At 38.9% G+C, this 23472-nt stretch overlaps 8 protein-coding genes across 10 annotated transcripts; 2 read left to right on the top strand and 6 right to left on the bottom strand.

The window, feature by feature from the left end:
* Nucleotides 1-860: 860 nt before the first annotated feature.
* On the bottom strand, nucleotides 861-1467 carry LOC136412937 (uncharacterized). The gene is made up of 3 exons (XM_066396206.1): nucleotides 1323-1467; nucleotides 1072-1273; nucleotides 861-1019 (listed from the first exon to the last, which is right to left on the bottom strand). Exons 1-3 carry the CDS (start codon nucleotides 1332-1334, stop codon nucleotides 946-948), a joined length of 288 nt encoding a protein of 95 aa, XP_066252303.1. The 5' UTR covers nucleotides 1335-1467; the 3' UTR covers nucleotides 861-945.
* A 1216-nt stretch (nucleotides 1468-2683) lies between these two features.
* LOC136412936 (uncharacterized) lies at nucleotides 2684-3559 on the top strand. Its single transcript, XM_066396205.1, has 5 exons — nucleotides 2684-2832; nucleotides 2884-3049; nucleotides 3103-3202; nucleotides 3259-3344; nucleotides 3408-3559. Exons 1-5 carry the CDS (start codon nucleotides 2818-2820, stop codon nucleotides 3419-3421), a joined length of 381 nt encoding a protein of 126 aa, XP_066252302.1. The 5' UTR covers nucleotides 2684-2817; the 3' UTR covers nucleotides 3422-3559.
* A 520-nt stretch (nucleotides 3560-4079) lies between these two features.
* Nucleotides 4080-6303, bottom strand: LOC136413043 (calphotin-like). Of its 2 annotated transcripts, XM_066396385.1 has the most exons (8): nucleotides 6159-6303; nucleotides 5718-5930; nucleotides 5362-5668; nucleotides 5073-5303; nucleotides 4900-5022; nucleotides 4738-4851; nucleotides 4554-4682; nucleotides 4080-4442 (listed from the first exon to the last, which is right to left on the bottom strand). In XM_066396385.1, the coding sequence occupies exons 1-8, from the start codon at nucleotides 6171-6173 to the stop codon at nucleotides 4216-4218; spliced, it is 1359 nt and encodes a 452-aa protein (XP_066252482.1). In that variant the 5' UTR covers nucleotides 6174-6303; the 3' UTR covers nucleotides 4080-4215. The 2 variants fall into 2 exon arrangements, with proteins under 2 accessions (XP_066252482.1, XP_066252483.1); XM_066396386.1 differs by lacking the exon at nucleotides 4554-4682.
* Nucleotides 6304-7700: 1397 nt separating this feature from the next.
* On the bottom strand, nucleotides 7701-8670 carry LOC136413058 (cuticle protein 65-like). Its single transcript, XM_066396408.1, has 3 exons — nucleotides 8519-8670; nucleotides 8169-8457; nucleotides 7701-8115 (listed from the first exon to the last, which is right to left on the bottom strand). The coding sequence occupies exons 1-3, from the start codon at nucleotides 8528-8530 to the stop codon at nucleotides 7943-7945; spliced, it is 474 nt and encodes a 157-aa protein (XP_066252505.1). The 5' UTR covers nucleotides 8531-8670; the 3' UTR covers nucleotides 7701-7942.
* A 4236-nt stretch (nucleotides 8671-12906) lies between these two features.
* LOC136413054 (cuticle protein 65-like) lies at nucleotides 12907-14023 on the top strand. Its single transcript, XM_066396403.1, has 4 exons — nucleotides 12907-13052; nucleotides 13110-13268; nucleotides 13317-13560; nucleotides 13625-14023. Exons 1-4 carry the CDS (start codon nucleotides 13041-13043, stop codon nucleotides 13792-13794), a joined length of 585 nt encoding a protein of 194 aa, XP_066252500.1. The 5' UTR covers nucleotides 12907-13040; the 3' UTR covers nucleotides 13795-14023.
* Nucleotides 14024-15858: 1835 nt separating this feature from the next.
* Nucleotides 15859-17025, bottom strand: LOC136413056 (uncharacterized). Of its 2 annotated transcripts, none has more exons than XM_066396405.1 (7): nucleotides 16876-17025; nucleotides 16661-16815; nucleotides 16536-16606; nucleotides 16376-16480; nucleotides 16266-16322; nucleotides 16113-16211; nucleotides 15859-16055 (listed from the first exon to the last, which is right to left on the bottom strand). In XM_066396405.1, the coding sequence occupies exons 1-7, from the start codon at nucleotides 16885-16887 to the stop codon at nucleotides 16045-16047; spliced, it is 510 nt and encodes a 169-aa protein (XP_066252502.1). In that variant the 5' UTR covers nucleotides 16888-17025; the 3' UTR covers nucleotides 15859-16044. The 2 variants fall into 2 exon arrangements, with proteins under 2 accessions (XP_066252502.1, XP_066252503.1); XM_066396406.1 differs by having other exon boundaries at nucleotides 16113-16187; nucleotides 16299-16322.
* Nucleotides 17026-19290: 2265 nt separating this feature from the next.
* RpS10b (Ribosomal protein S10b) lies at nucleotides 19291-20329 on the bottom strand. The gene is made up of 3 exons (XM_066396407.1): nucleotides 20088-20329; nucleotides 19583-19759; nucleotides 19291-19524 (listed from the first exon to the last, which is right to left on the bottom strand). The coding sequence occupies exons 1-3, from the start codon at nucleotides 20285-20287 to the stop codon at nucleotides 19419-19421; spliced, it is 483 nt and encodes a 160-aa protein (XP_066252504.1). The 5' UTR covers nucleotides 20288-20329; the 3' UTR covers nucleotides 19291-19418.
* Nucleotides 20330-21108: 779 nt separating this feature from the next.
* LOC136413140 (malignant fibrous histiocytoma-amplified sequence 1 homolog) lies at nucleotides 21109-23374 on the bottom strand. The gene is made up of 2 exons (XM_066396526.1): nucleotides 23253-23374; nucleotides 21109-23192 (listed from the first exon to the last, which is right to left on the bottom strand). The coding sequence occupies exons 1-2, from the start codon at nucleotides 23254-23256 to the stop codon at nucleotides 21739-21741; spliced, it is 1458 nt and encodes a 485-aa protein (XP_066252623.1). The 5' UTR covers nucleotides 23257-23374; the 3' UTR covers nucleotides 21109-21738.
* Between the last annotated feature and the right edge of the window lie 98 nt (nucleotides 23375-23472).

Genomic DNA, 23472 nt, shown 5'->3' with positions numbered 1-23472 from the left:
GTGAAAATGATGGAAACCAGGAAACAGCGGTTGCGGTTTTGAAAAGTTTCAAATTTTAGCCGCAAGTGGCATCTTTAGCTGAAGGGTGGTTGGTGGTTGATGTTGGAGCATATGCGCTCTTGGGGGTGGGGGGGGGGGGGGGGATTTTTCCAATAATGAGCGTTTCTACGGAAAGCTAATTATAGTTCGAAAAGCAGCATTCTATAAAATTTCCTTTTAAGCCCATCAGGTGACGATCGCTTACCGAATAAATATGAGAAAATAATGATCTAACTGACCCAACCATATTTGCCGATCCTATTAATTATAGCTTGCTTGACGCATCTTCAAATGCAAATTGCCGGTATAGGATGCAATAATTTGCCGTTTAAACCATTTAAACAATTAATATGAGTTTTAAGCCGTGTGCTAATTCCCCGTTTTAATTCACGCTAAGAACATGATTTCCTTCGTCTTGTCCCTTTCACTTGCGTTCTCTCTTGCAATTGGAATTTGAGGGAGCTGGTCTGACCACGCCAATGGTCTCCACAGAACCTTAATGTAATTAATCATAAATAATTAATAAAAACTAAGATCCTTTTGTAGGCTATCAGCCTTTGTATGGAGAATAGAAAAAACTGTTATTATTGATAAGGATGAGAACCCGTGGGTACTCGGCTAACAACAAACAACCTATTATAGCGCGATGATGAAAACGGAATTAGTTGTGTTCGTAGTGGCAAAATTGTTCAAATTTAAGTAGTACTAATTGGCTGCCTCGTGTAATGGTGATCAAACGGGGAATCCCGGCGGTAACCGCGGCTGTTTAACACTATTCTGGCTCTGCACTGATTCCCGGTGTATTAACCAACAAACACAACTCAGTAGGAAACTTGTATATTACGAACTTAGTTTAAACAAAAATTAGATCACAACCGAATCAGCCAACGTCAGATCGCTCGGGAGTTAACCCAAGAGCAAACCTCCGTGTCCCAGGCCAAGGGCGATGGATCCGGGGGCTACGGCACCACTCACCACGCCTGCAAAACAATCACGAGCTCACTCAAAACTACACTTAATCCGGAACCTCACCTCCTCCAATGGGGGAAGCAGCTACGGCTCCGGCTTGGGCGGCTGCGGCAATGGCACTGCCATCAGGTCCCAGCAACTTAGCTTCAGCTGCAGGTCCAGTGATCAATGCACCAGGATTACCGGGCCCCACGAGGGTGGCGCCTAAGCCTAGGATTGAGGCTTGGCTGTAGGCTGCCACGCAGACCACGAAGAAAGCTACGAGCTGCCAGGAGCTGGATTAGTAAGTTCAAACTAATTGAAACTGGACTTACCATGGAGTTCATAGTTGAATTGGTGCAGTGGTTGTTCTTACCCAGACGAAAAGATAGAGAGACTGATGTAATTTGATCTAAACAACCCTGCCTTTATATAGCTATAATGTAGTTGGGCATTTGCATGTGTGACAGCCTTAACCTTCGGATAATAATAATAATTGTTTGTTCTTACGATAGTTGAGCGACATGTTACACCATCTTTTTTACGCTAGACGATGTGATCTATTGATTATCGGCAGTTTCTAATTTTTGATTAAAAATTGTCCGCCCTAATAGGCCTATGAGTAAGCTTGTAGTGAAACTGACCAACTCCAAGAATCAGTAAATATGGTTCGATCCTGAGGAGTTAAGTTTTTTGGATTGGAGAAGAAAATTGCGTTCAATGAAAGCAGTTGCTGAGGCAAAATTGAGTATTTTCTACTGTTTCCTATTTGTCTGGTGCATGAAAATGTTGTTTATCTCCTATGCAAATCCATAAAATCTAAAAGTAATTAATTTCTTTAGTAAGCTTTATAAGAATACATAATCATGCAGTGGTACTGTAATAATAATTTAATAGTAAATATGAAATCAAATTGTCGTAAATTTTTCCATTAATACGCTATAAAACAATACTTCAATTTCACTACACTTCTTCCACCAATCTGTCGGGAAGATGCCTCTCGCCAATCTGTCAAGAAAGTTCCTCCCTCCAATCTATCAGGAATATACTTCTACACCAAAAATGAATATCAGTAATAATACATTTAAATCATATTAAACAGATTTACAATTTTCAAGACTTGTTCTTGAATATTCATATGCGACTCTGTTGTTGGTCTGATCCTTCCGACATTCTCTATCGACTGGTTCTGTGAGCGCCAATACAAAATCACCAATGCAAAGCACATTTCTTGTTACGCCTCTAGGGCAGTATCAGCTGTCATGTCCTATTACCCATTTTTAAATTTTCCTGTAATCGCACAGAAAGATAGGGCGAGGCCCACGCGCAATGGCATACGTAATATCGCCTTAAAAATTTGAATTGCATTACGAAATTTACAGTAGCTCACCTGCGTTCCTATATCACAATCTACTACACTCACACTTCCCCCATTTCCATTAATTTTCATTTAATCTCAATCATCGTTATTATCCTTTAAGTACCATCTTAAAGCCACAACCAACAGCATCATCCATTATCTTATACCTAAACGAATTAACAGGTAAATTGCGAGCGCAGCTCTAATGGGAGGTGCCCAGAAGGATAAAACACGGAAAACAATATTCTTAAGATCGTTTTATAAAAATTCAAATAAAAATGTATCAGAAATTGCGACATATATAATGGTTGCGGTAAGGCGACAGTGCATGGGATGGATTTATGAATATGGGTTAATCATCCGAAGGACGTCTGTCTTTCTGGGACTCTTATAAAAGCGACCAGATAATGCTTTAATATGACATTACTAATTCTGAAATTAGTTCACTCAGTTATAACAGTGCAATCAAAATGAAATACCTTTTGGTAAGTACTACAAATACCAAGATAACGCCATGAAAACCTGCACCACTGTAGGTACTATTCGCCCTATCGACCATCTACCAAGCTCATGCTAAGCCCAGCTGGCTAGGCCCTCTAGGCCTGATAGGGTCCGCAGCTCCTGGCATCGTTTTGAAAGGCCCATCAGCGGCGACTTCCCTTTTAGGCCCAGACGGTAGTGCCATAACAGCTTCTGCCATCGGTAAAATCTTCCTTTCAAATATCTGTTACTACAGCTAATTTGGTGATTTCCAGGAGGTACTGTAGCTGCAGGGCCCGCCCTTGGAGGGGTAGTGAGTGCCCCTCTTCTTACTCCCACAGTTCTAGCCGCTCCAGCCCTAGCTGCGCCCGCAGGGTAGGTTCATGGTGTAGCGAACGGTGAATGTTAAAAAAACGGTTTTTGTTTTTAAGGGCTGTTTTGGCTGGACCTTCAGGAACAGTGATCAGCTCACCCTGGGGAGCTCCGGTTATTGCTGGACCTTCGAAAGTTTTAGGAGGTAAGCGCCCTCAAGAGGCTACCAGATTGTAAGAATTGTTGCGGAAATTCTATGTATTTTTAGGTTGGATTGGATAAGCTGGTTAAGGGTGATAATGGGTCTCGGCTGATGCGATCTTAGGCAAGCTCCAGGAATAGTTTTATTATGTCTTCCGTATGGATTTAAGGTAAAAAGTATAGGTGTATCAATAAATGTGATTTTTAATGCGAATAGAATTTTTCTTCCTATTGAAATCCCGGATTAAATGTTTAACTTATATCTGTGGGTAACCAAAATCTGGTAACTTTCCTGAATAAGGCAAAAATTGACAGAAATTGCCTGATGGTTCCTAATTAGGATTCACCAGGTTAGCTACGAAAACGCCCTTTAGTAGTTTTCTTTACCTAACAGGCAACTTTTTATTTCTTAATCGAAAAAATAACCCAAATTGGAAATTTTAGATCTACAGCAACTCAACCTACAAACCTCCAGAGAAAAATGTCACAGTGGCAACATCGGTGGCATTGTAACAGCTTGAGTCACTCCATTGCTGCCATGGCCATTTTCAAACAAAAGAACGATGCCTTGTTGCCATTCTGGAGGTGTACATGAAAATGTCTTAATGTTTGTAGATAATTTTTTTAAATTTTCAATGTTTAATGAAAAATCATGTTAGGTTTAGAAGTTTGTAAATACATGGCACCAAAGAGGTTGTAAAACTTTGAATTTTAAGGTTGAACACAACAGAAACTTCGATAATCTATGAGCTTATTTATTAAATATCTGAATAGAATACATAAACACAATTAGAACTTAGTAACATTAATCTAAATTGCGTATAATAGTAACATCTCTGACTAGTAATCATAACAATATAACAATAGCTGCGCCCTTATTTCTTTGCCTGGTCGAAATTGTCCCTTTTATACCGACTGTCCCATCTGACTCCTCCGCCTAAACCAGTTTCATAGGAGTAGGCCCCGTCTCCTATTTTGGACACTTGAGAAAGGGGCACTTGGGCCAAGTTAATCTGTGAAGTATCGATGCCCCCCTGAGCCAAGGCCGGGCCGAGATACTCGGTTTGGGAAAGATCGGAAATTTCGTTCTGTAGAAGTTCTCCTGCAAAGACAGTCATTCAGTGGTAGTTAGGGTTGAAAATGGCAGTAGAAAGAAGCAGACAGATTAAAGAAGGGCGAGAGAGAGATAGACGATAATGGGAGATTTTCTTACCCATCTTATCGTCAATAACCACACGATCTGTGTTCTTCAAGGAGGCTTTCCTGTAAAATCTGGAAAGGGCCGAGCTCAAAACATGGGGTAGTTTGTATGCAGGGGTTTGATACAATGAATCGCCCATATCTGACGCAGTCCGGCAAGATTATAAAATTGCCTTTGAGATATACTAATGTCTTACCTATTCTCCCATCTGCAGCAATGGAATCCACAATTTTAGGTATCCTTTGGATGTTGGTTGAAGGGGCCAGCGCAATGGGGGCTGCAGGGGCTACAAGATCTGCAGCTGGAAGGGCTAATTTTTTTGTATTATCTATGTCCAATAGTAAAAGGAGGCACTTACGGAGAATGGTGCTGGAAATCAGGGGGGCAGAAGTGGACGAAATCAGGCCGCCTATACCTCCACTAATAACCCCATTAGACGAGCTGTATTCAACCAGTGGGGCTCCCGCAGCATTACCAATCCCTAATAAATGTCATCACCAATGCGAAATTTGCAATTGAATAAAAAGTCACCTAAATCGATACTTTTTGAGTCGATAGTAGAAGAGAGCCCCGACAAGGGAACTGCAGTGGAATGCCCCAAATCAAGCGGAATTTCCGTGCTGGAAATTAAAGTAGGAGATGCTGCTACTGCAGGCAGAGGAGCCAACGTGGAGACTGTTAAAGATGGCAACGAAGCAACATATGGAGTTTCATGCAGGGATACTGCGATTTTGGGCGGAGCCACGATGATTTTCCGAGGTTCTACTCACAGGCATTAAACAATAATTAATTTAAAAAAAAAAAAAAACTATTCTCAAACCTGTAATGGTAGTGGAGGCAGGGCCGGATATCACTGAGGCAGACCCTTTCGTGATAATCCTGCCAGAAGGGCCCTCCAAATCCGAACTTTGCTCAGGTTCCACGTCAGGCGCCTCAATAATCTCAGTTTCTATGATGTGAGGATCTTGCTGCACTATTTCGATAGGTTTGATACCGACTGCAGCTGAAACTAGAGGCGGGGCAACGGGAACGGAAATTGGGACTGACAGTGGTGGTGCAACCGAGGCTATAACTGGGGCTAGAATTGGGGCAGCTGTTGAGGCAACTATTGGTCCGAGGGCAGAGACCTGAGGAGAAATTTTGATATACTAAGTGAATAGCAATATAAATAGCTACCTCGGGTTCGGCCACAATAATGGGCTGTTCGGAAAGTCCATCCTCCTTGACCACAACTCCTCCTAATTGCTCTGAGGTGATCTCACTTCCATCAGGACCTCGGATGATGGTCTCGGAATCGGGACCTTTGAAAATGCCCCCGCCTCCAGGACCCAGCAAGGGAAGTCCTGCGTGAGGAGCTGCGTAGCTAAAGCCGAAGAGCAGAAGGAATATCTATAGGAAAAAAATGTCAACAACTTTTTCAAGTAACCTGACTATACACAACAATATTTTTATGTTATAGTTACATAAACCTCATTTGAAGGTGAACTACAACTCTGGGACAAAAAGCACCTCTCATTGTTACATAACAATCACGCAATTTAAATAATATACACCCATAAGCCTCAAGTACCACCATCACTCATTCACAACAGTTTTTCAAATCGTTAGAGTACGTACCACCTCGAAGTGCATAATGGTATGTCTTCCCCGACAACAGGCACCGAACAGGATCTCGGAATGAAAAGTGGTACCGCGTTGATATTATTTTACCTTATAATTTCTATTTTATACCGCTACGAGTCCTTGCTACATTTTTTCAGTACCATGTAGTGCCACACCTTATTTCAAGACGTATTTTCCTGCATTTAGCATGGTACTAAAATGCTTTTTCTTAGCGCTATGTGCGACTTGATAACGTGATCGTGGGGTGGCCCGCATTTCTGGGTTCGTACTCATGGGTGGAGAATGGGCTTGTGGCTTTGCATGGGATCGGCGAGGGTATTAAACGCCGTGACAGATTTAAGTTATGAGTTTATAAAGTTTAGAAAGGCATTTCTGATGCATAGATGCATTTCCAGGAGAATTGGTCTTGGGTGTTTTACTGGTTCGAGGGTTCAAGTGCAGGTTGCTTGCAAAAGTGCAGTGGAGAAGCAGTTGACGGAATGAAAGAGAATCTAAAAAGTATATGGAATCTATGTATGTAACTCGCAATTTTATAACGAATCAGTATAATTTCGAGATATTTGCGACGAAAATATATCAGAAAACCACCTAAAACGCTTAAAAATTAAACTGTGTAAGAATTAGTTAAAAACGCGTTCCGGTAGATGGCGCTTGGGGGTTAATTCATCTGGCAATAACTCAATTTAAAAAAATTAGCGCCATCTATTGTGGGGTCAAAGAAACTGATATACCATTATCAAAAATTTTGTTACGGGCTCAAGTATTTTAGGTTTTTTCGTGGCCCCAAATAAATTCCTATATTACTCATATTGACATTATTGCCCTTTTTCGTCCAGAAATCGGCTTCTTATTATTCATTTTTTTCTTAATTAAAAATTTGTAGTTAAGCGGGAAATTAGTAGAATGAAAAAAAACTTTAAAAGGATATAGAATCTACAATTGTATGTTGTAGATAGTAAATATAAATCTGAAAAAACACAGTAAAATTGGGTAATAGTACACTTTAAATGAGAAATTGGATATCAAAAAGAGAATTTAAGGAAGGAATAAATCAAGAAAACGAGGAAAACAGACAAAGACACTAAAAACATTTGAAAAATTGGAAAATTAACCAGTGAAAAGTAGTAGCAAGCCCACAAAATTAAATTAAACAGCTTAGTGCAGATTAACATACCTGTAGGAATTTACAAGGTGTCGCAAATTCGATGGTTTTACGAGGTACCTCAGTTATTATTAAAGTTAAAAACATGTGGTTTTTGGATCCCTATTCTCGATTTTCATAAAGTGAAAGTCCATAGGTACAGAAAAGTCGTTGCCATTTTAGTTCATAGATACAGATTGTTTAAAAAATTCGGCATTTTATGAGTTCTCTATATATCATTTATTCTAGAAGATATCGAAAAAAATTAAGACAGACTCTATAGTTTTGTTACAAAAACCAGTGGCGTAGTTAATTTTTTCGACACCATATGATTTAGCCGGAATGAACCATAGTTATAATTTTTTCAAAAGGGCACTTGAAAAGCAAATAACGTGTAAAGTAGAGTTCTTTATTGAACACTCTTGCTCTCTCACTAATTAATATAATACAGTACAAAATATACAATGTGTATACAAATCAAGAGGCAGTAAATACAGGTCACACAGCAGAAAATCAGCCACGCCCAATTGGTGAAAAGTTCCTTAAATACATTGAGCAGAAAATTAAATTTATCTTGCAAAAATATTTAAAGATTATTCGCCGGAGGGCTTAAAAAGCGGGATGGTAGTTCGGGTGATTACCAATGGCCACCATGACCATGAGCAAGGGTGGGTCCCCAGAGTCCATCAGCGTGGATGGCTCCAGCGGGTCCAGCGATGGTGGCGGGCACAGTTGGAGGTCCAACAACGCTGACACCATGGGCGAGACCTACACCGTGTCCAAGACCAACTCCCAATCCCAAACCTGAGCCTGTCGAGACAATGGTGAGATAAACTGAACTTATATTTAAAATATATAATTACCGATAACGGCACCATGTCCAACGGCGGGTCCTACAATAGCAGAGTGTCCAGCTGAGGCTCCAACAATGGTGGCTCCATGGGTGGAAGGTCCTACGACAGCAGCTCCAAGAGTGGAGGGTCCTACAACAGTAGCACCATGGGCGGCAGGTCCGGCAATGACGGCTCCATGAGCGACAGGTCCGGCAAGGGCGATTCCATGTCCGAGACCGAGTCCCAAGCCCAATCCGTGTCCGAGGACAACACCGCTAGGGGCGGCATAGGCGACGGAGAGGGTGGCAAGGGCGATGATCTGCATTTCATTGATGAAATTTTAGAATTTTCTATAGAAGGGAAACAAACAGGCTTCTTACCAAACCGTTCATTGTGAGATCTTGTCGTGTCTAGAGAGCTGGACTTGACTGTGCCCTAGTCCGAGTTACACCCCCTATATATAGTTCGCACTACGACCTTCGAGCTGTGGTACACACGGACTAGAGACCGCAGAAAAAATTCAAAGTGCAATTATTATCGGTCGATAATGTTCATTTGCATTGTCCGTTTACCAGTGGAATTACATCATGCAGATTCAGTTCGATATCACACTTCTAGGCGGGTTTTTGGACACAGATAACTGTGATTTTTTTATACTTAAGGGTGTTCCAAGGTGATTTTGGGCGGAAGAATAAATGCTGAAATTTCTTTCAAGATTACAGTACGTAGCCCGGAGTTTTATAACAAATAATTTATTATTTCAAGAACTTACCACGAAAATGTACTTTAATGACTTGGAAACCACCTTAGGACGCTTAAAAAACATCTTCCGGAAGTATTAATTATAGACGCGTTCCGGTAGATGGCGCCCACGGGTGCGTTTATTAGAGGAAAAACTCATCTCAAAATCGGCGTCATCTGTTGAAGGCTGAATGAAAATGATATACCATATCGAAGAAGCTTTTGCCAGAATTCAATTATTTAGAATTTCTTCGTGTATTTACATATTCCACGTTAACTAATAATATACTTTGATCGGAAAATCCTGGGGCCCTCAGATAGGCACAATATTCAAAGCTTCAAAGGTTTGTTAAGCTCAAAACATGGTAGAGAAGGCCCAATAAAAAGAAGCAAATAGAGGTTTATTTATATTTTTATTTTTTTAACTGATACGCTGAAGGATCATTGAAAAATCATTTGCCATTTAAAATAAGAAAATTGGCATAATCCTTTTGTTATGATAGCAGACTGATTTTATCACAAAAGTAACACACAATGTTTTGAAACCTGACGTAATTTTGGAGCCTCTCGGATTAAATTGAATCTTAATTGTAATAGATATGTATGCGAATATTACGCAATAAGTAATGCGAAGTTACGTGAAAGTTGCTTTAATACTTTTTGCTTAAAACGGGTTAAATAAGTTTAAAAAACCAATAACATATTTTTAATTTAATTTCCGTCTAACGATCTGACAGAAAACCACTTTCGCTGCTGTCGTTACCTTCATTCACCCTGATAATTAGGGGTAAGAGTATGTCTCGATCCAGAATGTGCTCCCTTTGATACCTCTGATTAATAGTTTTATTACTGTTTTTTACCAGATTTCAGAAGTTATAGTTGGAAGTGCTTCATGCCACAAATTAAAACAATCGATTTTCGTATTATCACATCGACCAACATGTTGATTATAGTAATTTTTCGCAATATCCCATATTTTTAATTGCATTTTTAATGCGGTGGAAGCCTCAAGACCGTAAGCCCATGTTTTTCTGCAAGATCGTCAACAACGTCCTTTTTTGAAAGTTTACCCCTAGAATATAAACGTTTAAAAAAGCAATAATACTGTTTTTAAATTTTATGTCTACCTAAGAGCAACGTCTAAAAGTTCATTTTCAAGCATATTCGTTGAATGTGCGAGATTTTGTGTACGCATCCAATTCTGAATGTTGGATTTATTCAATGATTCATTTGGTCTCTTCTCCAACAGCATACTGTAATATGGAACATTCTCAATGACTGATAAACTGATAGTGCAGTTGAATTTTTTAGCAAACGATCTTCAAACCGTTTGAGAAAACTGTCCCTAGTCATGTCATTATTACAATCAGTGACTTGCGTTTTTGACGAAAATACGGTTTCTGCATCTTTGACAAAACCACTTTCAGTTCCAGCGTGAAGAATATGTCTAAATAAAAAAAAATATTTTAGTTGTTAAATACAATTTACCTTACTTTGAGTGAAACATGCCTTTTACCGTCTAGTTTAATCTTGCTGACACCTTTTGCGTTGTCTTCTTACCGGGAATGACTAATTGTTCCGTTCTGAAAAATCCATGTTTCGTCTAATGCTACGTTTGGAAGTTCCATAAGTCCCCTTCTCGGGTCGTCTTTTAGCCATTGGAAACTCCATTTAGTAAAACGCGAAGTGATGAACGATAGCCACTGAACAGTTATTTTCGTTTAACTTCATCCAAAAGACTATTCAAAGTAGCTTGCTTTTCTTAGTATTTACATTCTATTATTAAATTAAATGATAAGATATATGTGCCCAGGATTCAAAAATTAGTGGTGTCTTTAGTGGTTTAATTAAGGAGACTGGCGGAGACACAACAGATAATAAGCTTCTTAAACTTCGGTTTTTATAAAAGTCGTAAATAGCATTGCGAGCTTCGCCAGTGTCTAAAGTTGGGTCATGGATGGCTTTCTTTGCTCTGCTATGGTTTTTCTTGGGTGATCTAAGTGGCTCGCTAGATTTCATTGTTTTGAAAATTACCACAACATTAGAATGTCCCAAGTTAAGTACTGCAGCTACGGGCTGTAAGAACATCTTTTACCCAGTTTTTTGAATTAACTTTTCAATTTTAATAACATCGAATAAACTTACCTCTCGCACAGAGGTTAGAGGCAATAAAGGACCGTTTTTATCACGTTGCTGTTGAAAATATTAAATTAAAGACGCAACGCGTTGTTTACACCGGCTATTTAAGTGTTTCGGCATTATTCGCAGATTTGTTCTTAAAAGAACAGATTTTAGTGTGAAACAATAATAAAACGAACGGAAATAAACTCAAAAAGAACCGAAAAATAACCGAATAAAGAAAAGCGCAAAAAGCAAATTTTGCGTTCAAAATTTCGACAATTTAATATTCAAAATTCCCGAATGTATGTGTCAACGTCGCATCAGATTGGCCCGAAAACGGGGTAATTAGACGCGCAAGTCGCAATGCAACAAACAAAGATAAAGCTATATTTGTTAGTTGATAACAATTCATTGTCATTTGTGACGTCAGTCTGCATTTATAATAAACGGACCTCAAATCACATAGTACAATTAGGAATTTACATTTCCCATTGTCAAGCATCTTCGGCAAAAATTCAATTTTTCCTGTTTTTCTACAGAAAAATCTCCGTACCTCTCTACATCTTACGTGTTAAGAAGGGACTTCGTGCACCACAAAAATGTGGTCTCACCGCGGATTTGACTATCTGCAAAAAACCGATGTCTTCCTCATTACACGGCAATAGCCAAGCCGTGACTCAACCCCAGCCCATTCTTGTGGACATGTGGACAAAAAGTGCCCCATTCTCGGACGACCATAAAAATCTGTGCAGTTACTGAAGGAAAAGCAATATAAGGTTAATCAGCAACAATTACATGCATTATTTATGGACCTCTATCGACGTTATTATTTATAGCAGAAAGGAAAAAACCGATTAACTGTATTCTAATGTCACCAGATCGTGGGCGGCTTCTCTTAAGACATTCTGCGAGCGTCATAATGGCAGGACTGCGGATGGTTGTCGTTCGCAGCTGTGAATAAGGGCAGATTTTGGGAGGAATCGATGAAGAAATAGGCATTAGGGGAGGGTGAGCCTTAAAGAAGTTACTTAAAGCATTAGTCCACGACTCCAAGATTTTTTATGTGGAAAGAAACACGGGATTTCTGCCCTCTGTAGAGAATCGCCTTGTTTAACGAACGATCCGTTTGAACTGTCCTGAAGTTAAGGACAGGCCTAACACGAGCACATGAATCTCGGCAAGGGCCATAAAAAATGATGCAGGTTCAGCAGAGCGATGCGGAAACTTAGGTTTCGACTCCAAATTATCCCTGCCGAGTTGGATCCGTCCCTGCATTATTAAAGATGTGGGTGTTGGCCATTTCCACTTAGCGTGAGAACAACTGGGCGCAACAGTAACCGACTCCCATAATCGTGCTGATTTTTGCTATCGCATTTTATGTAAATGTTTTTTCCCTGCGAAAAAACGTAAATAACTTATCATTTTTGTGTTTGTTTTATTGCCGTATTTATTAGGAAAGCGGATATTTAATTGACCATGGGCGTGTTGCGCCAGCGGTCGCACAAAGGCCAAAAAGGGATAATGCGCCATTGTAGCGATTATCGTTAAAATGTCAATGCTGCTCTAATAGTTTTTCTAATTATCTTCATTGCACTTAAAATATGTCGCGCCCAAGTGGTTATAAGCCCGACAATTTCTGATGTAATAAGCGCGCATTTTATTCAAATGACAAAGTGCCGATTGGCTACGAATTCCCATATATCTCTAAAGTCACGCAAAATTGCTGAACCATAGAGAAGTATTTAGTCCGGTGCTAAATATAGATAACATATCCTGAATGGAGCCTACACACCCTCCTAGAACCACACGTGACTCAAGGTCTCAAAGTCTTGCGATATTTCGCAATTCGTATCGCACACGTACATACGAGAAATCTCCAGGTTCCATAAAAAAAAACATCTTCTACGTAGGTAATTACGTATGTGACTTGGTGCCAGGAACCCGAAGGTCGTCTTTTTAGTTTATAAGTCCGGGGGTGCCGTTGATTCGACACAGTTTGTTGACGAACTTCAGCAGTTTCATTACAAATCCACATTAAAAATGAAAGGCTTCGTAAGTAGCGCGATATTCCCCTTGAAGTTAAATTTGGAGATTTTTATTAATGTTTAGATCGTTTTTTCTGCCCTTGTGGTTCTGGCTGCCGCCAAGCCCAGTGGCCTCCTGGGAGGTTGGGGAGGATGGGGCGTAGCGGCCCCCCTCGCAGTAGCCGCCCCCGTCGCCACATGGGGAGGAGCAGTCAGCACTGGAGCCATCTTAGCCGGACCCAAGGTAGTATAAAGGTGGTTCAAGTTTATTGGAAATTAACGAGACGTTTAGAGCACCGGGGCTATCATTGACGGACCCAGAACCACCGGAGCCGTCCTCACCGGCCCCACCTCCACTGGTGCCGTCCTCACTTCCGCTCCTGTAGCTGGTGTCGTAGCTGCCTCCCCATGGGCTGTCTCAGCTCCTGTAGCTGCCTCCCCATGGGCTGTCTCAGCTCCTGTAGCTGCCTCCCCATGGGCTGTCTCAGCTCCTGTAGCTGCTGTAGCCGCCCCTCTTGCCATCGCCCCTGCTGCTGGTAAATCATTTTTATTTGATGATTTCATAATTTCGTCATTTCATAATTTAAATGATGCATTTAGGTGTGATCACTAAAGGAGGTGGTACCATCGGAGTGTCTGCTGCCGGAGCCGCTATCAGCGGTCCACCAACCGCCCCAGCCATCATCAAGGGGCCTTCCGGTAAAATCGTCGCTGATGGGCTCTGGGGACCCACCCTCGAAGGGCTGCCACTGCTTACCTCCAAGTGGTAATCCCTCAAGGTGCCATTTAATAGATCCATTACTCGTAAGTCGGTCTTCATTCAACTGGCCAATTTGGTTTCCCTTCAAGGATTCCTGTAAAGGTTCTTTCTAGGGAGGCACCGTCGGCAAGTTGAAAGGGGCCGAGAACCGCGACTGCCTCTTCTTAATTTAACTCCTTTATGTGTATGTGCACCTATTTATTTTCGTATTGAATATATAGCAAAATGTGATAGCAGAATGTGGTTTATTTATTCATGTGGCTTAAGTCTCCAATCAAAAACTCCAATAAAAACACTAATGAAACAGTTAAAATTTGCTAATCTCGACGCTGTGCGTGCAGGCAACGCTGTACTCCTGAGAAAACTCTAAGAGGTATTTCATGTTAAATTTAATATAAGAACCGGGTAATTTAATATGGTTTTTTTATGGGAAAACAAGAATTGATCTTGTTTTTCTTGCCTGAATGTGGGTGTGGTTCACACAAAGAACTCTTGGCTTACGTGACATTGCATATTTTGCGTAACCCCATAACATGATCATATCCTGGTCTACTACACTGAGGGTTATTAATTACATATGTCGTGCTTTTGATTCGTAACACAAGTACGGTGATGCAAAACTTTGGAGGAATGTTCAAAAACTGATAAAAACTGCTCGTATCGCTTGTAATTTTTTTAATAAAATAAACACGGAACATATAAGATCTTATTGTTGGAATAACTTTCAGATAGAGCCAACTAAGGTTGTTATAGGCATAAAGTGTTACTCGTAGGAGTAATCTGCTTAAGTAATTAAATCCGGCAGTACCGGAATTTAAAGAGAAGTTACAGTAATTTCTCCTATTAGGAGATAATTGCATGTCTGCGGTGTAAACGCGCCAAGAGCAAAAAATCTAATGTTTATTGATAGGGGAGTTTTCGACATACAACACAATAACCAGCATTAGCAAATACATTTTAACAGGAAATTAGTCATTTCGCATCCACCTCACCTCCTACTTCCAGAAAAAGTTCTATTTAACTAGCATTTTTATATGCATATAAGGAGTTTTGGATTCCCTTAGTGATAAGCCACTATATATATTGATTAAAGAATAACAAATATTTAGGTTTTATTTAAGTTTCCTACTGTTCTCTAACGACAAATAATAAAGCGTGATGTGTATGTCTGGTCGCCTATGTTTACTTGAGCGTTATGGAGTATAGAAGGATTACTTAGTTGGATGATAATATGTTCACCATTGTCAAGAAAATGGTTTTAAAAATAACGCCTCTTACACACAACTAGAGGTAAAATTACACAATATTCTCTGTTAGAACTAACTGAGAATCTTATAACGGATGCCAGTTATAGAAAAGCATATAAATGCTCTCCATATTATTCGAATCAAGTGCATTTACTATTTTCAAGAATCCCATTCTCTTTAAGAATAATGTCTCACACAAACTTAAGTAGAGGTGAAATTGTACGCTATTATCGGTTAAAAGAAACTGAGAATCCTTTACTAAATGCCAGTTATAGAAAAACATAAATACTTCCCCATATTATACCCATATATTTTGCATTCGCCATTGTCAAGAATCCCATGTTTCTTTTTAATTTTCTTGGCGAATAACGCCTCACACACAACTAGAGGGGGAAATTGCACATATGTTGCATAGTGGTTTCATACTATTACGTAAATTCTTCAGTTTTTCGACCTTGTACACACTCATTGGACATGACATCTAATCACAATTTTTTTTTCACCATTAAAATGTGAATTTCTTGCTTTTCACTTTATTTAAAGCTATTTCTTCTTGCCAGGAGGTAGTTAATGTTTCAACAACAGCAGTGCTAAAACGCTCGCTCAGCAAGAACTTGCACTATTTAGTTTCAATGCTAAGGTCACCAAAGTCGCAGAAATGCAGTGGTCACGGTGGCTGCTTTTCGTTGACCTAAGGAATTTGTGGATGCCACGCCTAAACAGGGGGTGGCCTGTAGGTGTATTTTTCAGTCCCTACTAATTGTGTGTATGGTTGGTACTAATTTTCTAGGAATACATTTTTAAAATAAAAGGAATAAATAAGTCTGTCATTTACATATTTCGTTTATTTGCCAATTTTTACAAATTACGTAGACATTTAATACACATTGTATTTGTTATATTACATAGACATCAATCTATATACAAAGATTTTCCATGCAACGCAGTTACACAGCTTTCCATAGTTTATTTATTTACACTAAAATATGCAATTCTGGCAGATAGTGTTAGCTTCACCACCAACCTGAAATGATACACATTGAAGCTTCTACTTTGAACGGGCGATTTTATCAATACTCACCACCTTCGCCTTTCCATGAGCCGTCATCACCACCATTCCAGGCACCGTTGTCACCATGCCATTGGCCATCGTCACCTCCCCAACCTCCGTTCCAGCCACCTAAGACGTGCTAATTATTACCACAATAGTTCAATAAAGTAAATGTTTACTAACCATTGTCACCATGCCATTGGCCATCATCACCACCACCCCATCCGCCATTCCAGGCACCTAAAGAACGTTCATTGTAGTAATTACCTATTAGTTAATTTGGTAATGATTACCTTCACCGTGCCATTGGCCGTCATCGCCACCTGCTCCCCAGGCTCCTACAGCACCAATTGCACTGGGTCCAATGGGTCCATTCTTGGTAATAGCACCGGATGGGCCTAGAACGAAAAAAAACTTTATAAAATCCTGATAAAGTGCAACTGGTGTTTGAACCTTTCAAGATGATTCCGTTGTCTCCTCCCCAGGCACCATCTCCTCTCCATTGGCCATCATCTCCATCCCAGCTGCAAATAACCCTGGTAAAAAAAATGTCGGAATATTTGCAAACCTAAAGGCACCTTCCGTCGTTCCAGCCACCACCACCCCATCCTCCAACGTTTCCAGCTCCTCTGCCGTCAGGTCCAATGGGACCATGAGGAGTGATGACTCCAGAGGGCCCTTTGAGGATGATTCCTGCGCGGGCTGATGCGCAGAACGCCAAAGCTGCCACTACCTGCAACCATGTAGGTAAGTCACAACTGCTGCTTTCACTAAACCTCTGATTCACTCTTACCAGAAATTTCATATTGTGTATAGCTTGGTCGAGTTCTAAACCAAACGACAAACTATAATCCAAATCCGATACACCCCGGCTTATATAGATCAATTTGTGACCTTCGAATTCAACGAGGAAAATGCTACATGAAACAGCCACGATATAGGGTCATTATCATAACGAAACGCAGTGGTGGAGGTGTATACTTTCTTGGTTCGAGAGGTGCGCCCCCGACAGGTGGTTCTGGGGTAGGCGGATTTCGCGTGAACCCCCGGGGCGACCGTTCAATTTCGGGTATTTTTAAATTGCATTTTTCTGCACCGAAGCGCTCTGGTAACTATAAGAGCTGTTGCATTTTTGTGAGAGTAATGTCAGTCAGCAGCATTGTCCTTTTGAAAAAACGAATTCCTGGGTTATGCAAGTCGATGTAGGTGCACTTGACTTTCCCCTGGTTTCATATTGATAAGAAATTCAGCAAATACCGCATTATGCATGCATTATAATGAATTGCACAGCAATTAGTAGCAATAAATTTTTCTGTTCTGGTAGTTGTACGCCCGCCACAAAAGTTCCTATAAGGCCATTTCCAGAGAAAGCTTAATTTTCCTTCCGGACTTTTCGAAACCCTTGTTGTAACAACGTATGGTGCTTTAATTTGAGTTGTAATTTGTTTATTAACGCATACTAACCGCGGCCAGTTAAATCGAGTGATGCAATAATAATGTTCGTACATTCCGCGTTTTCACGCCCAATAAAAAAATAAGTATTGCCGGAATTCAAAACGATTAGGGATAGTACTGGTACTTCCGTATCCACGAAATGTGTTTGAAGGCAAAAGCATGGGTTTGTTGAAATATGACCAGAAGAGGCAAATAATTTGCCTTATATGAGAACATAATACGACAACCAAATAAATATTAAAGTTAATTAAAAATATTTATTTGAATAAAACTAATTAAAATTAATTTATTAATTTTTCAAATTCCTGTTATCTAATTTCAATGAACGGGTGGACCTTCATGAGCGTAAGAAAATTTCATTGGTAGCTAATGCCATGACGCATAGATTGTTTCTAGTTAAAATGACGGGAACCATTTTTACACACATAGGGATCCATTATTAGGTGTTTGATCATAATCAATGCCTTATTTTTGTGGTTCATGGCCTAATACAATTTTTTTCAAAAATTATCAATCACATTCTTAATTTGGACGATTCGGTGAAGGTAATTTCCTCATTGGGACATCAAATAGTTACAAAGAACGGGCACATATCTTGTTATTATGGTGAATATAAATTTTCCCATTAACAATACGACTTAAAAACTGGGCAATTTCCTGTTAATCGGTATAGCTCACTTCGAAAGTTCTACAGCTTATATTAATCTAGCCTACACCTATTTTCTCATTTCATCCTATTTCAGGCGATGTGGAGTTCAGTCTTCTTCTAGTACCGTGGATTATCATTAACCCAAATTTCATATAATCTTCTACAACTGAAAGTTAAATTCCTATAGATGAAAAAAGCAACATATTTTTATGGAATATAACTGTCGTTTAACTGTAATGTTTTCCTTTATATTGTTAAAAGCTGTCTATTGTTAGTCTTTACATGGATTCGTAAAGTACCTACCCTGTAAAGTACCATAAGAAATTAAGATCATTACATGCAAAAACATATAACATTAACTATCCCAGACAAACTGAATATTTATAAAAGGGCGTGGACACCGTAATACTTATTTAGTAAACGCCTAGAATTTTTTTTAGCATATACGCGTTTACAAGGGCAGCTTTATGTGCGAATTACTATAATTGTTTGATGGACATTCCCTGTCTTTGTATTATAATAAAATACTTACCATTTATCCGTATCGCAATGACGCAAGTAGCTTATACTAATTAAAAATCATTTATTGTTTACAAAATGCGGCCCCCATTGTGATGGAATACAGCATATTGCAAATAAGTAATTTATCAAAAAAATCGTCAATATCTATCACTGGAATATTGAACATTCTTTGTGATTGCTCCTAACACGTATGGTTTTGCGTATTGAATATCAATAATGGGTTTATAGTCGCAGTGGCTAAAACCCATGTACTACTACCGCATGCAGAAAAGAAAAAATTAAATTTAAATCTAGTTGAAACGGCAGACAATTACAATCGACATATTAATGCAAATATTTAGAAAAATCTATTTATGTTTATCCACATATATTTCCCACACATCTTTTTGGAACAATAATTATTCATTGCCTTAAGAACAGGTAAGATTGTCATTGCAATGAAATAGTTTGATTTTATAGGAAATATAATACGTGTAACCAACCAGTAACTGAAAATCCGATACCAAAGTGTCTCAGTTAAGTTGCGTGTACGAAAAATATATTTACTCAAATTTTCTCTAGTTGCAGTAAGAAAAAGTCATCTTCCAAATAAAAATATTTTTATTAAGCAAACAAAACCTGTTTACTTGGACGTTTTTCTCACCCACCTCATAAAATTTTATAAGATGGGTGAGAAAAATGTTTTTTTTTAAATTAAATTTAAAAAAAATTTACTGAGGCTTGCCCCGCCCAAAACCGGCACGGAACTCTACCTCTCCAGTACCGGCTCCAACGTCCGCTTTTTTGTCTGGACCAGGACCGCCAGGTGTCGTCCTTCTAAAACCATACTTGTTATAGTCTCAAAAAGCAACCTTAAAATCAACGAATAAATTACCTGTACCCAGCTCTGTCTTCCGCGCCGCCCTTAGAACCCCCTTCCGTCCTCATGGACCCAGCGGGCCTTGGGCGGGTAGTTTCTGTCCTGGCTTGTCTCTTCAAGGTTGATGGGACAATCTCACTAGGGAGGTGAAGGAAGGTTCTGAGATATTCAATACCAGGATTCGTTAAGTACCTTCAAAGTAAATAAAATAGGAAACATAGTACTAGTTATACTGTTTTGTAAAGATACTCATAAAGCTTTGTTTTATTTTAGCATATACCCAGATATATCTACTATTGCCACTTAATATGTACTTTTGAAACTCTAAACTGTTAATGCAAGAAAGTGTCATTTGGACCCATTGGCTGTAAGAAACGGCGTTAACAATGGGGGCTAAACATAGAGTCTCAGGAGAGAACTTTGGGTGCAATTCAGAGTGAAAAACACATGGAAAACTAACTAATGAAGCAGTACATTTCTGTGGCAAGATCAGAATCTAAATTTAACCTTAAATACTTACCAATAATAATGCCTCCAGGCAAATTGCTCTTTTACGTATCCCTTGGATTTCAGGGATTGCAAAGCCTTAATTACTTCCAAGTTGGGAATAGTTTCCAACTCAGGATGTTTGGGAACATGATAGTCCTTTTTCGCCACCATAACACCCTCTTTGAAGAGGTATTCGTAGATGGCTACTCTATTTTTTTTTGGCATCAACATTCTGAAACAACACAGCTACCTTAGGACTTTCGACAGATATTAGGAGTAGCACAAGTTTTTGCGTTTTTTCACGAAATTCGAGCTTTCACTGCAAAAACTGTGTACTGAGTTTATAAGCTGATACTCTGAGAAAAGATGTGGTGTAGGAAATCAGTGGGCAGTACAGAAGATGACCGAAATATTATAAGTTAAATGAGCACCTAGCTTGAAAACCTACCTCAACGATTTTAGGGAACTCAAAGAAGGACAGACATTTTGGAAAACTTTATTTTGATGGGAGACATTACTGTGACTTATGTCAAACGTCAGTCCATTTGACAGTAAGTGTTTTTATTCAGTGCGCCTATAGTAGAGGAGTTGGAACACAAGGTGGTGTACTCATCCGTTATGAAATACACTGCTTCACAGAAAAATTAAAAATATTGAAGAGTGAAGAAAACCTGGAAAATGACTTCGATTTTTACGAAACTTTTTACGGTTGGTGTTTTAGGTTTCCTTGTAGCATATATACAAAATCTGTCAGATCTATTTCATATGTTTACCTCAATAACTAAAAACTTATGGAGGTTTGTGCCACCCCAAACCAATATGGAATTGCACTTCTTAATTTTATGAGTAAGGAGAGGAACGTATTCAAATTAAAAGGTTTTGTTTCATTAACAAAATGATTTTTACCCTAAAAATAACATTTTTATTTCCTACAGCAACTGTAGAAAATTTGAAAATACATTTTTCGTATTAGTAAAAATTTAATCCCCCTATATGTGATGGGTATATTACTTGGAATGTGTGCATTTAAGGGCTGTACCTGAAGTGGTTAAATCATTGTCTTGATCATTTCGGCACAAGAGCCTTTACTTACGGAATTCCGCCCAGATTTCTTATCTGACGTGTAGCCTGAAAGAAAATGGTAGATATGATAGATCAATATCTTTCTCATTGCAAATCCGATCTCTGAAAGAATCGGGTATTTCTTGAGGGAACATGAGGTATTGGTAAAGGTGTTTGGGGTAGTGGAGGTCAACAGGGAACGATATAAATGTCCGAGTGAGTGCCGGTGTGATAGGAAGGCGAGGAGTAAATGTGTGGGTTAGGGTGAAACGGACGAGTATACGTGTTAGTAGGTAGGAATCACATATATCCGTGATGTTATAGAATTATTTATGAAAATATATTTGTACAATTTTAATGTAAAAGGTAATTTATTTGAATGAATTTTATATACAGGTTGAGTTTTCTTGAGTTTTCCCTATAGGGATCTCTGTAACTAGCAGAGTTAGATCGGTTGAAACTTCACCAAAAAATTATTGTGATGCACAATTTTAAAAGAGCAATTTAAGGCTGCTTTGGTTATTTTTGAAAGGTTTATTGCTTACCAAATATTTCCAAAAGCCAAATTTGGTTGCTTTCTTTTCAAATAGACTATTATTTGTATGTGACCTCAAAACAACTTAATCTGCATCTACAAAAATCCAGTCTTCCTCATTACAATACATATTAAACCCTGGCTTTTTAATCTCCACACTATTTTCTCCAGTATACTCATCATCTGACCAGGAAATATCTGTGATTTTACCATTCCTAGATACTTCATACTCTAAATCCCAATTTTCACTTGACAAACTACTTTCGAGGGTATTCACATTCTCATCACTGACACTTTCTTCTTCAGTCTCACTGTCAGTTGACTGCGGTGAGAAATATCTTTCTCTGACTTTAATGCTAAGTCCATTGATGCGATTCTTGCACTGATAAATTGATCGAAATTTATCGCGTTGAAGGTAGTATTTTTCACAGATTATATTAACATCGCTCAGGCAAACAAAATTGGCTTCCAAATCAAGCAATTCTGTATGACTAAAGTGCATTAATTGCATGGTTTCAAGGTAATTGTTATACAAATCCAAAGTATTCAGACTTTGGGGCATTAACGGGACATTGTCTAAGTGGTTGTGGGAGGCAATTAGAACCCTCAATTTTCTTAATTTACTGATGCCTTGAGGCAGCTCAATCACATTATTAAATGATACATTTAAAACCTCCAAATTGACTAAATACTCTATTCCTAATGGAAACCAAGTCAGTAAATTATTGCTCACATTCAACTCCTTTAAGCTCTCTATCCAGAATATGCCTTCAGGAAAAAAAGTCATGTCCAAATGCATCAATTTTAAAACATATAAATCATCCCACAAGGGCTTTATGAAGAAATCATTGAAATATCTGAATTTGTTAATAGTTCTTCTGCACAGTGACTCATGGTTACTGATATCCAAAAATTGCAACTTCTTGAACATCCTGAGCCACTCAGCATCTCTACCTACCAAACAGGCAGACACCAGTTCCAATTTTTTTAAACACATCACATTAAAATTGCAACTGTGCTTTAGAAAATTAAAGTGTTTAGCTTTGTTTTCACTGTAATTAAATTCTTCTAAAGCAGGGCAGCGAAACGTCAGGAACCATATCGGAACATTCTCAAAGAGATTATTGTTAAGGCGCAGTACTCTTAAAGTAGAAATACAGTCAGGTTCAACATCAAACTGTGTTATCATGTTAAAGGATAAGTCTAAAATTTGTAATGACTGTAGTCCGCCCCCATAGAGGCATGAAGGCACTGCATTTAATTGATTATGGGCGAGATTTAGGTTGTTGAGACGTAGAAATTTTAAAGCATTTGGTAGTGTAGTTAAATCACAATGGGACAAGTCAAGACAAGTTATGTTGTACAGACTTTGCTGCATGTGGCCAAATTTCCAATCTTCAAGCATACTGAAAAGACTGGACAGTTGATACTTTTCAATGCATTTTGCTGTGTTTTCTTCACTTTGCTTCAGACTTTTTATAACGAGCTCTTTCTCATATCTGTTAAGGGTTATGTGATATTTGGATAAATCATCGTAGCCTGCAAAGGGACAGATGAGGTCTACTTGGAGTGTATTTTTAAGGACGTTTATGTTCTTACCCATTCCAGTTAAGATGCTTTTCAGTTATTTAATTAACGAGGAATTATGTTTTGGTTCAAACTGAGTTAAAATAAGGCCATAATTTACAGCTCCAGTATTTCAAAGTTTAAATTTTCAAAAGTAATTACATAGAAAAGAAAACATAACCTCACCTTGAGCTCTCTCTCTCCTAAAAAAAAAGCGTGAAAAAGTGGAACTAATCCAATATGGCCGCTGGGG

This window comes from Euwallacea similis, chromosome 13, assembly GCF_039881205.1.
Source record: "Euwallacea similis isolate ESF13 chromosome 13, ESF131.1, whole genome shotgun sequence".
In the NCBI taxonomy this organism is placed as follows: Eukaryota; Metazoa; Arthropoda; class Insecta; order Coleoptera; family Curculionidae; genus Euwallacea; species Euwallacea similis.
Note: the sequence above shows the minus strand (reverse complement) of the source record. Positions and strands in the feature narration are given on the sequence as shown.